Raw genomic sequence first — 12,500 nt, 5'->3', positions numbered from 1 at the left:
TCCATCTGGTCGTAGAGATAGAACGAAGTTGACGTCACTCAGGTCTTTGTTATTGTTTCTTGCCATCCATGTTTAGGAGTAATTATCAATAAACTGTATTAACCAGACTATAAACGTACATGGTAACACATATTTTATGCGTTGGTCCGTTGATTTCCGGATGGCAATGTTGTGAGTTTCTTAGCCAAGCGCACAGCATCTAAACCTATTTCTGACTTATTGGGGAAATAGGGAGCAGGCACCGGTGTAAGATAAAAAACCTGAACAAGTGTGCATGAAAGGTGTCAGACAAAGTAAGACAGAAAAATACAAGAAAGAAAACAATCCCATAAAATCAGTCTTTTCCTACAGGGAATCGAACCTCAGACCTTCTCATTATCGGTCAAGCGTTCTACCATTACACCATAGAGGCTCCCGATAGTTGGGACAATTTTAATTCCTATATTCTTCAAGAGAGTACGCGTTTTACGCTGTGAAACCTCGCTTGCATCAAACAACACATCCATTGATGGCACCTACTACCGGATGGCAATGTTGTGAGTTTCTTAGCCAAGCGCACACTATCTATGCGCTTGGCTAAGAAACTCACACCATTGCCATCCGGAAATATAAAGGACCAACACACAAAACTATGTGTAACCTTGAACATTTATAGTCTGGTAAATACCGTTTAGTGAGAATTACTCATAAACATGGGTGGCCAAAAACAATAACAAAGACCTAAGTTACGTCATCTTCGTTCTATCTCTATGGAAGCAAATGTACAAACGTAAAAGAGTTCCATAAGATGTTTACACATTGCTAGACACGTACATGTTCATTATTTCTAGACCGTCAGTGTCCTGAATTAAAAGCATTATAAAAATATTGGCCAGAAAAATCATTGTTCAATTTCTTGTCATCAGCTCTCAAACCGGAGACTTCTGATAAGTCCCAGGTCTTCTTCTTCTTCTTCTTCTTCTTCTTCTTCTTCTTCTTCTTCTTCTTCTTCTTCTTCTTCTTCTTCTTCTTCTTCTTCTTCTTCTTCTTCTTCTTCTTCTTCTTCTTCTTCTTCTTCTTCTTCTTCTTCTTCTTCTTCTTCTTCTTCTTCTTCTTCTTCGTATTATTATCATTATTATCATTATTATTACTATTATTATTATTATTATCATTATTATTATTATTATTATTATTATTATTATTATTATTATTATTATTATTATTATTATTATTATTATTATTATTATTATTATTATTATCATTATTATTATTATTATTATCATTATTATTATTATTATTATTATTATTATTATTATTATTATTATTATTATTATTATTATATTATTATTATTATTATTATTATTATTATTATTATTATTATTATTATTATTGCCTACTGAAATCTAAATAACGGTCACATAAATCTTATCAAATCTTGTCTATTATTTTTTTTCTACAGCTAAATCAAAAGCCTCGCAACCACGGGCTCTCTTGAGAATATTCGGACGTTACCAAGACAGACTAAAACAAAAACGACGGACCATACATAGAATGCAATTCTGATCTATTTTTTAGACCTCAACAAATTATTTTCACTTCATCAAGAACTTTTCAGAACTCCGGATTTAAAATTTTCGTGGGATTAAATCAAGCAGAAGTTTGAGGATTTTCTACACGAATACCAATTATTTACTGTTCGTTTAATCTAGTGCATTTATTTCATTTGAAAGGGTAAATTTACTGTTTATTGAGTTCATTTCAAAAGTTGGTCGAGACAAAGAAGGAATAATGATATGACAGGATAGTTTCAAATCATCCACAAACACTGGTTGTGTTCATGGTTAAAGAGAATACTTGATAAATACGTCATATTATGTCAATTATCAACGTCATTCCATAAGGTCCATGATCTTTAGACATGACAGAGGAACTACTGGCTAGTTTTGTGACGTCATCATCCCATCGAGTTACGTGGCCATAAATATGATTCTGCCAATTGTCCTGGGCAGTGTCATCTTCATAACACTCTTCGACGTAGGGTAGGTATCTTTATATATTTTTTATATGAAAGGAGCAGAATTCAATAGTCTGATGTCCTGTCCGCCCAGCAACGAGCAGCTTGGTTCTAAACAAAGAAAATCGGTACTTTTTATTCTTCGTGTTGGCTAGAACTTTTTCACATGTCATTTGATCGGATTTATAATGTTTAACTCCTCTGGATACACTTTTATGCTCGTCGGCCATTGTTATGATAGTTTAGAACCAGTAACTATGCGTCATTAGGAGAGAAGTGACGTCATGACTGTTGAGCCCTATTTGTCTCTATTTTCTCTAAGGAAATGATTCACATATCGCATTTTATGAAAACTGAGTTATTGGCAAGGTGTAAACTTTATTGTTATTAGGGGAAAAAAGGGGGGGGGGGGTTGAGGGGGTTCATGAATAAAATATTTTTTAAAACCACACCGATGAGTTCTGATCAACTGATGAAGGCCATCTGTAGAAAACTGGTTGTGAGAAAATAGACTTTAATCTTTACTACACTACACTTTCTAACATTAAGTGCCCTCGGACATAATATATTAAAATATTTAAATCGCCGATTATCCTTTTTTAATTTGTGAAATGAACAAACTACCATAATTTATTACAGTGATCAGTCGGATGGTGAGAAGGTTTGAACTGAGATATTGCCAAGTTTAGTTAGAAGGTCAATTTTTTATCAAAAATGAATTCTTGTCATAAATGATTAAATCAACCCTTTTTGTACATCTTAGGGAAATATCAAAGCTTAATTTCATGTCTAAATATTTTTACAGCTAGTCAAGTTGAAAAAGTATGAAATTTGAAAAAAAATTGCTGGATACCATTCCCATACACCCGACCATAACTTCTTGAAAAGTCACCCGATTTACTTCAAACGAAGATTAAAAAGCTCTGGGGAGTATATTCTTACAGAAAATGTAAAAATGCAAATCCAAAATATTCACCTTCCGACTGATTATGTCATGTATATATTTGAACATATATTTGAATTGACATTCATTTGAAAAACTCAACTTTGATTGGGACAGTCTCAAAATATCATTATTATCTCTATAAACCATATCTCAATAAATGTTCATCCCGTGAAAATTGAGCCACATCCAGTACAGATCTGGTACAGGCATAACTAGACTCTTCAGTTTAGAAGTTAAGTTTCATTTATATCAATGTGGCGTAATTGAGTAAATGGACCAAAATGAAATAATTGCCAAAGCAAGAGGAAATGTGCATATTCAATGAGCAAAGAACTCCGGCTAGTTGCACAACCGATAGCATAAATGAAGTCTTTGTGCTTTTTGTTATTGTTTTTTTAATCTTTTTTTTTTTACCGCCAGTTGGTTTAATGTGCTTGTATGATTATAATGGCAGACAAAACAAATGATTACTTTATTTTAAATCATCCCATCAATACACTAGGCTCGACAATGTGGTCTTGTGGTATGACATTTGTTTTCGGATTGGGAGGTCCTGGGTTCGAACCTCGCTCGGCGCATAGTGGAGTCCTTGGAAAAAGGCTCCTTTCTCACATTCTCTCATCATCATCATCATCATCATCATCATCATCATCATCATCATCATCATCATCATCATCATCATCATCATCATCATCATCATCATCGTCGTCATCGCCGTCTTTGTCTTCGTCGTCGTCATCATCATCATCATCATCATCATCATCACCATCATCATCATCATAATCTCATCATCACCATTATGTGTGACCCATCGAGTCCATGTGGTGAACTAGATACATCTACAGTGACTCGAATTCTATAAATTACGATCAAAATTGAGTTATTGAACATTAGATTTACCCAGACGTGATACGGTTTTGAGATGATTGGTAACATAAACGCCTACACTACATCCTCCCCTCTCCTCCCTTCACCCCCCCCCCCCCCCCCCCCCCAAATCCAATGCAACACAGGAGTTTCAGCATCAGTAACAACATCCTTAAGCTCAACATCAAGAAAGAGCCCGTCCTTGACCCTAGCACTGCCTGCAAAACGTACCCGTCCTTAACATCTCAGCAGTATACGTTATGCCGGAAGTTCCCTGACGTCACTGCCTCAGCCATCCAGGGGGTCCAGGTGGCTGTCCATGAATGTCAGTTCCAACTCCGGACGCATCGATGGAATTGTTCATCCCTAGAAAAGAAGAACAAAAATCCTCACGCGAGTCCGATGCTGGCCAAAGGTAAATTGGTACAAAACGTTAACCCTCTCCTTACCAACCATGGGAAAATCGTCACATTCGTTACGATGCAACCAACAGTTTTGAAGTGAGTAGGAAAGTGCTAGTTGACAATAGAGAATAAAAATTTCTCGGCGCGATGGGGGTTCGAACCCGCGACCTTACTGGTACGACAACTCCGTCTGGCCGGGGAGAGCGTGACTCTACCGTATGACTGACTATCGTGTAAGGTCGCGGGTTCGAACCCCCATCTCCGCCGAGAAATATTTATTCTCTATTGTCTTCTGGCACTTTCCTACTCACTTCATCTCTTGTTGTTATCAACACAAGTGCCTGCTCCACTCACTTTTCTGAATTAAAAACCAACACTCTGATTTATTTTGTACATCACAACATTTTAAGAAAATTTGTTAATTATGCCTATAAAAACTTGACACAATGATGTAGAGCACATTTTGTTGAACAATATCATGTATAGAATGTGCTTGTTGATTTTCTGTTTGATTAAGAGTTTGTGTTGGGTGGGTGTGAATATTTGGGGAAAATTCTGAAAATGGCTGGTAAGGATAGAGTTAAAATAATACAACATATTATTTGTATATACAGAATGAAGTTGACGTCACTCGGGTATTTGTTATTCTTTTTTTTTTTGGGGGGGGGGGGTTGTTGTTGTTTTTTGCCATCCACGTTTATGAGTTATTCTCACAAAACTGTATTATCCACTATAAACGTTCATGGCTACACAGAGTTTTGTGTGTTGGTCCGTTATACTTCCGGATGGCAATTTTGTGAGTTTCTTAGGCAAGCTCATACTATCTATAGGCACTGTTATTAATGTCTTCAGTGTCATAAGTATTGTAAATGTTGCTGCTCGAAGCTCGAAGAAATAAATAATGATGTGAAATTGAATGTAAGCTTCAATTTAATAAACGAAAACAGATAATGTGGAAGTTTAGGGTTTCACATCTATCAACAAAACAGGATGAATGATGTGATAGTGGAGTTGTTAAGGTGAATAAACAAAATCATTCATGGGCAGGAAATAGTATGCTCCTTTGTGAGGAAGCACGAATTAAAATAGAACAATATATATTTATAAAAGGTGCACAAGTAATTAAGTCCAAAAAAAAAGTGAGGCGCGGGGGGGGGGGGGGGGGGGACTGTGTAGTGCAGTGAAATAAAATAAGGTGTAGACAATGGTTAGAAAATAAATACAGTGGAATTGGAAATAAATACAAACTGTGAGGGATGTCGGTATTAGTATTATCATAAGTGGCCTTGTGTCATCAATGCCATCAATATTTTTGTTTATTGGATGCCTCATAATAATAAAGCGTGGACGTAAGAACGTGACCATTATAAAAAGAATGAGGGAAACAATTAATTGAATTGGCACAACTTTCGTCCCACAACTGATTTTGGCTTAAACAGAGAAATGTATGCATGCCAAAATACACTCGTTGAAAATCTCTTTGTACAAATCTATTGACATAAAACATTTTGAGACTGTTGGTCAAAATTACAAGGGAATCAGGGCGTTGTCAATATCAAACAAATGTGATGGATTCCTCGTGTAATTTATGTTTATTCATATTTTCTGACATATCCTAGTTATTTCATGTACCTGGAAAGTCTACCGACGTCATATCACCTTTTACATCTTTGTAAACATTTGGAAAACCTCGTGAACATCGTCGGACCCAAACCCCAAAATTTGTATTTAGCAAAGTAATTGGGGAAATTGAACCTATAACTTTGCCCAAAGCTAACCCTAACCAGATCAAAGACAGTTTACAACCGTGTTGCCAGCCAGTCAGTGCACTCTGCCGTTTGGTTCTTTTGGTGCTAAACAGATGTTTTCCATGCTTGGTGAAAATAGCACACATGAAAGGGGGATCAACCGGGAAAAATAAATTACACGAGATGGAGTTGTCTTTTCAGCTCTCAAATATGTCTGTGTTTTCGTTACCTTGGAATTTTGTTTATGTTTTATTCCGTTCAACTAGCACCACTTTCACACTTTAATAATAAATAGAATATGGAAATGCTTAATGTCCATATATTGGTCTCTCTGCCTCTCTCTCTCTCTCTCTCTCTCTCTCTCTCTCTCTCTCTCTCTCTCTCTCTCACACTATCTATCTATCTATCTATCTATCTAAATCTCTCATTTACACACACACACACACACACACACAAACACACATACACACACACGTACCCATGCATTCATCATTCACAGGCAACATATCTCTATCGATTCATATGTCTGTGGTCTAGTGGTTTGACACTCGCATTCATATCGAAGGTCCTGGGTTCGAGCCTCACGCGGTGCATATTTATGTCCTTGGAGAAAGCTCTTTACGCACATTATCTCTCCGTACTCAGGTGTAAAATGATTTCCTGGCCGTAAACAGTGTTGTCTCTGTCCCCAAAAAAATGTAATATCGCCTAACAGGCGTTATGTCACGTCCTAACTGTTAAATGTTGCTGTTCGCAAGGGACCCCTTATAAAGTGCTTTGAACACGTTACGTGAATATTGAACTTTATAAAAGATCAATATTTTTCTTTAATTAAATGAAAAGTTGATTCATCTTGTCCATCGATATTCTTCCGAGGCGGCTATGTGGTTTAGTGGTATAACACTCGCTTTCGGATCGAAAGGTCCTGGGTTCGAGCTTCGCTAGGCGCATTGTTGGATCGTTGGAAAAAGGGCTTTGCTTACTTCTCTCACCGTACTCAGCTAAAATGAGTATTTGGCCATTAACAGCGTTGTCTCTGTCAGAAAAAAAAACAGTCGTCATGTCTCGTACTACATGTTAGTGTTGCTGTTGCCCAGTGACTCCTTGTAAAGCGCTTTGAGCACGTTTAGTGGATATTGCCTATTACAAAAGCTCAGGTTTACAAACAAAACATTCCTATAAATCCACTTAGCATTCAATCTCTCTTTAAGTCAGTCTAAAAAAACAAACAACAAAATACAATAAAACTAGAGCTTTTATATAAAGCAATGTACACTAAATGTTCTCAGAGCGCTTTACAAAGGGTCCCTGGTCAACAGCAACACGTAACATGTAGAACGAGATATGACGCCTGTTGGGCGATGTTACAATTTTTCAGATAGACACAACGCTGTTGCCGGCCAGGTACTCATTTTACACATGAGTACGGTGAGAGAATTTGAGTATATAGAGTCTTTTCAAGGACTCAACTATGCGCCCAGCGAGGCTCGAACCCAAGACTTTCCGATCCTAAAGCGAGTGTCATACCACAAAACCACACAGCCGTCTATCAATTTTTATTAATTTGTGATCTCTCAACCAACAAATCTACACACACATACACACACACACACACACACACACATATATATATATATATATATATATATATATATATATATATATATATAATATATATTTACTTATGAGTGTTGGTGGGTACTTGTAGGTACGAGAGTGCTCGATAATGTTGGTTAGAGCTAATATAAAATATAAATAAAGTCACTCACATATTTTTGGCCGAGACATTTGTTTCGATGATCTCTATGTCGTCAATGTAATGTCTGTAGTGCGCGCACACACACGCGCACACACACACACACACACACACACACATATATAATATATATATATATATAATATATATAAAGATATAGATATATATATATATATATATATATGTGTATATATATACATATATATATATATATATATATATATATATATATATATACATATATATATATACTTTGCCTTTTCATTGTAACATTTATTAACCACTTACCATGAAGTAAACAATCCAGGATTCGCCCTTAACTGTTACTGTAGGCATCCTTATTCCATTCATTATTTATTAAAGCTGCTACAGGAATCTCTGATTCCAGAATTATCACCCCGTTCCGACAGAAAACCTGCCGTGTATGAAGCCAGTGCTTAATCATTTGGATTAAGAGAACTGTCCCTATTTCCCCCCGTACTCTGATTATACAACTTTTTTTTTTTCTATTTTGACCAATCAAATCTACTTCAACTACAGCTAAATGCAGATGGGTTCGGATGACCTAAAAAAGTTTTAGGTTTAATAATTTAGACTATTTGCAGGTCACCCTAATTTATTGACATTTCAAAAGTTGAGGAAATAATAAAATTTTCTGACAATAATGAAAGAGGTGATAATATTCTATTGTATGGCAGTATCCGCCTCCAAATACCTATTTATAACTCGTTGTGTTACCTCCATTATGCAATTCTGATAATATTATATGTGGGCGTTTGACAGACAAAAACAAAGTAGTCACTTTCGCCAAAGGGCCCGAGAGATTGACTTACTCCATATTTCTTTAGCTTAAATCCAAGCCTAACAATTTATAACTACCTTCCCTGTAGGATGTTAATATTATAGTGTTGAATAATAATAATAATAATAATAATAATAATAATAATAATAATAATAATAATAATAATAATAATAATAATAATAATGATAATAATAATAATAATAATAATAATAATGATGATGATGATGATGATGATGATGATGATGATGATGATGATGATGATGATGATGATGATGATGATAATAATAATAATAATAATAATAATAATAATAATAATAATAAGTGTTCTTTTAAGCGCTAAATGCCGAAGCCTCAAAGCGCTTTACAATATACTTATCAAACCATAAACACACTCGTACCGAGCCAAATAGACACACACAACAGTCGCACACACTAACTATGAACGTTTTACAAAATGAAATTGACATTCAACAAAATAGAATAAAAAAATAAAACGTATAATTTACTCATCAAGAAGAAAATGCCGAGGATAAAAATTTCTGGAAAAGAGGTGTATTTTTCTTAAAATTTTCTACCCTGCCTGTAAGCCTTACTGACAAAGGAAGCAAGTTCCAAATGGTAGGTCCTGCTTTATGAGAAGATCTATCGCCGAAATTAGTAAGCTTTCTTTTGGTACTTTTTTTTTAGCTGGATCTCAGTTGACCTAAGTTTGGAGTAGGAGACCACAAGTTCTTGAATGTAGCTCGGAGATCGGGAATTTAGTGCGTTGAAAGAAAAAAGGGCAATTTTGTATTCGATTCTGGCCCGAATAAAGCAAGTACTCTACGAGCTAGGATATCGAGACCCTCTGGTTGTCTGTACGCACATGGTAATTTGTTACCTCATAGTTATGTCCCTTGTCAAGTTTCAAGCAGCAATATTTACAAAATGTCTTTTACAAAACTTGCTTTAATCTGTGCGGCTATGAGGTCTTGTGGTATGACACTCGCTTTCGGATCGGAAGGTCCTGGGTTCGAGTTCATCGGCGCATAGTTGAGTTCTTGGAAAGGCTCTTTACTCACAATCTCTCACCGTACTTGGGTGTAAAATAGGTACCTGGCCGTTAACAGCATTTTCTCTGTCCCATAACATTGTACTATCGCCTAACAGGCGTCATTTCCCGTCCTACTGTCAGTGGTGCCCTTGGCCAGGGACGCCTTGTAAAGCGCTTTGAGCACGTTTAGTGGATATTGTTCTATATCAAATTCATATTTTTTTACTTTTAAGAAATGTCTCCCAAAATTAGGCATAAAACTTTAATAAATGTAGTTTATTTCTAACAAGTCTCAAAGCTATTGTTATCTATAATAATAGTAATATATAACACTATGAGTGATTCATTGTCCATGATATCCCATAATATCAATCCTACCAACAATGCGTTCTGTAACTCATTGAAGGTTTATGGGTGGATATCCCAGTTGTATGTGGAACATCTAGACGTCTAATTAAAGGAAATGAATGCTCGGATAGAATCCACACATATATCTCTTTAAAATAAGTCGGAAAAAAATTTTCATGATGCAAATAAACCCCACAGGTGTTATTTAAAAAAAATAAAGTTCATTTTTTTAAATCTTTAAAGAAATGTCTCCCAAAATTAGCGCATATAACTTTTTAAAATGTAATTTATTTCTCACAAGTTTCAAAGCTATTGCCATCTATATCTATGATTCGTGCTCTTTTTTTGTTCTTGTTACTTTGTTGATCATGATGATTATGATGATGCGAAGGAGGAGGAGGAATAGGAGGAGGAGCAAATGCAGCAGCAACAGCAGCAGTAGTAGTAGTAGTAGTAGTAGTAGTAGTAGTAGTAGTAGTAGTAGTAGTAGTAGTAGTATATAGTAGTAGTAGTAGTAGTAGTAGTAGTAGTAGTAGTAGTAGTAGTAGTAGTAGTAGTAGTAGTAGTAGTAGTAGTATAGTAGTAGTAGTAGTAGTAGTAGTAGTAGTAGTAGTAGTAGTATAGTAGTAGTAGTAGTAGTAGTAGTAGTAGTAGTAGTAGTAGTAGTAGTAGTAGTAGTAGTAGTAGTAGTAGTAGTAGTAGTAGTAGTAGTAGTAGTAGTAGTAGCAGTAGTAATAGTAGTAGTAGTAGTAGAATAAGAAGTAGTATTTTCGACTTCAATTGTACCAACTAGCCAAATCAGACCGGGTTTTACTGTTGATGATCGTATAAAAAAGGAGGGCAAAAAAAGTAGAAATTTTAAAAAGGTAAAATTTATTATGCTAATCCGATAAAGGATTTTTGTATATAATTTTTAGGATCAGACTCATGCCATAAAACACGTTCTATTTGGCTCCTCTAAAATTGCATCATTTCTTAAGACTAAGTAGACCTAAACCTCACATAATATGATAGATCCATCAGACAAAGAGTCGAGTGAGATAATTGCTTAATTGGCGCGGTTGGTCAGACTATTATAAGTAGGTTGTTATGTCTATGCTCTGGTCTACGGTAATCCGGACGGTGGTTGGCGGATAATTTACCAGTTATTGAGAAGCCAAGGTGGTAATTTCATTATATTTATGAGTGGCATTTCACGAGTAGGCCTAATGTTAACCAAGAAACCGACACTCCCAAAGGATGAAAATTATCTGTTGATATCTGCTGTTTTCATGTGCACGATAAAACAGAAAAAGGAGAAAACAGTTAATGTCTGGGATGGAATGGAGGGTTATGTGGTCTGACACTCGCGTTCGGATCGGAAGGTCCTGGGTTCGAGCCTCGCTCGGTGCATAGTTGAATCCTTGGAGAAGGCCCTTTACTCACATTCTCTCACCGTACTCAGGTGTAAAATGAGTACCTGACCGTTAACAGCGTTATCTCTGTCCAAAAAAATTGTAACATCGCCAAAGAGGCGTCATGTCCTGTCCTAAATGTTAAATGTTGCTGTTGGCCAGGGACCCCTTGTAAAGCGCTTTGAGCACGTTTAGTGGATATTGCGCTCTATAAAAGTTCAATTAAAAGCAAATATACAGGTATCGATTCCTGTTGTGATCAAGAGTATTTGACCTATCTGCCCGCCAAGCAGTCTTTGGTTGGTACTTGGTTTTGTTGGAACTGGCGGAAAGCACTCCGTTTCAAACTTGCGGTCTTTCTAAGCGATACGAGTAGTAACTCTATAAAAGCCGATAATGATAAGTATTGAATTATAAGCTTCAATTTATTAGACGAAGACAGATACTGTGGACGTTTCGAGTTTCCCCTTTATCAACAAAACACAAGTTTTATTCACCTTAACTACGCTATTCACACATATCTCATTCGTCCTCGGCGTTTTATTCATCGTGTTTTGCTGATAAAGGGGAAACGGGTTTCCACAGTATCTGTCATGATCTAATAGATTGAAGCTTACAATCAATACGTATCCTTATCTTTTCCTTCGAGCTTTAAGAAGTAACATTTTCATTATAAAAACCTATATAAATTTCACTTCTTTGAATCTAATGATATTAAATGACTTCTGTCTTATTTTCTATAATTGGATTCAATAGTCTGATGTCACGTCACCCAGCAACGACGAGCAGCTTGGTTCTAAACAAAGAAAATTGGTACTTTTTATTCTTCATGCTGGCTAGAACTTTTCATATGTCATATGATCAGAATGTATAAAAGTCAAAACATGATCGTATTTACGTTTTTCTTCTTTGGATACATTTTTATGCTCATCGGAGAAATATTTCATAAGGGCGTCCGCCATTGTTCCGATAGTTTAGAGCCAGTTACTAAATTACCATGCGTCAGTCATTACGAGGGAAGTAAGTGACGTCATGACTGTTGAAGCGTATTACTTAGTAAGAACTTCAAAGGGCTTTTTATCTGATTAAATCTATCTTAGAATGGTGAAAATGTAAATAAATGTATGGCTAAAGACATGGGCGTATGCTGTAAGAGTGTTTTTGCGGCTATGTGGTCTAGTGGTATGACACTCGCTTTCGGATCGGAAG

At 35.9% G+C, this 12,500-nt stretch overlaps 1 protein-coding gene across 2 annotated transcripts in view; it reads left to right on the top strand.

The window, feature by feature from the left end:
* The window catches only part of LOC144958739 (protein Wnt-10a-like), a 36,000-nt gene that overhangs the window by 14,028 nt on the left and 9,472 nt on the right, over positions 1-12,500 (top strand). For both annotated transcript variants that reach the window (XM_078890910.1, XM_078890909.1), the window contains exons 2-3: positions 1,439-2,018; positions 3,953-4,221. In XM_078890910.1, the coding sequence (XP_078747036.1) occupies positions 1,963-2,018; positions 3,953-4,221 (325 nt within the window). In that variant the 5' untranslated portion in view covers positions 1,439-1,962. The remainder of the gene's footprint in view (positions 1-1,438; positions 2,019-3,952; positions 4,222-12,500) is intronic.

This window comes from Berghia stephanieae, chromosome 13 (assembly GCF_034508935.2).
Source record: "Berghia stephanieae isolate SIO BIC M18660-M18661 chromosome 13, UCSD_Bste_1.3, whole genome shotgun sequence".
In the NCBI taxonomy this organism is placed as follows: domain Eukaryota; kingdom Metazoa; phylum Mollusca; class Gastropoda; order Nudibranchia; family Aeolidiidae; genus Berghia; species Berghia stephanieae.
The sequence above is the reverse complement of the archived record's forward strand: the minus strand, read 5'-3'. Positions and strand labels throughout refer to the sequence as shown.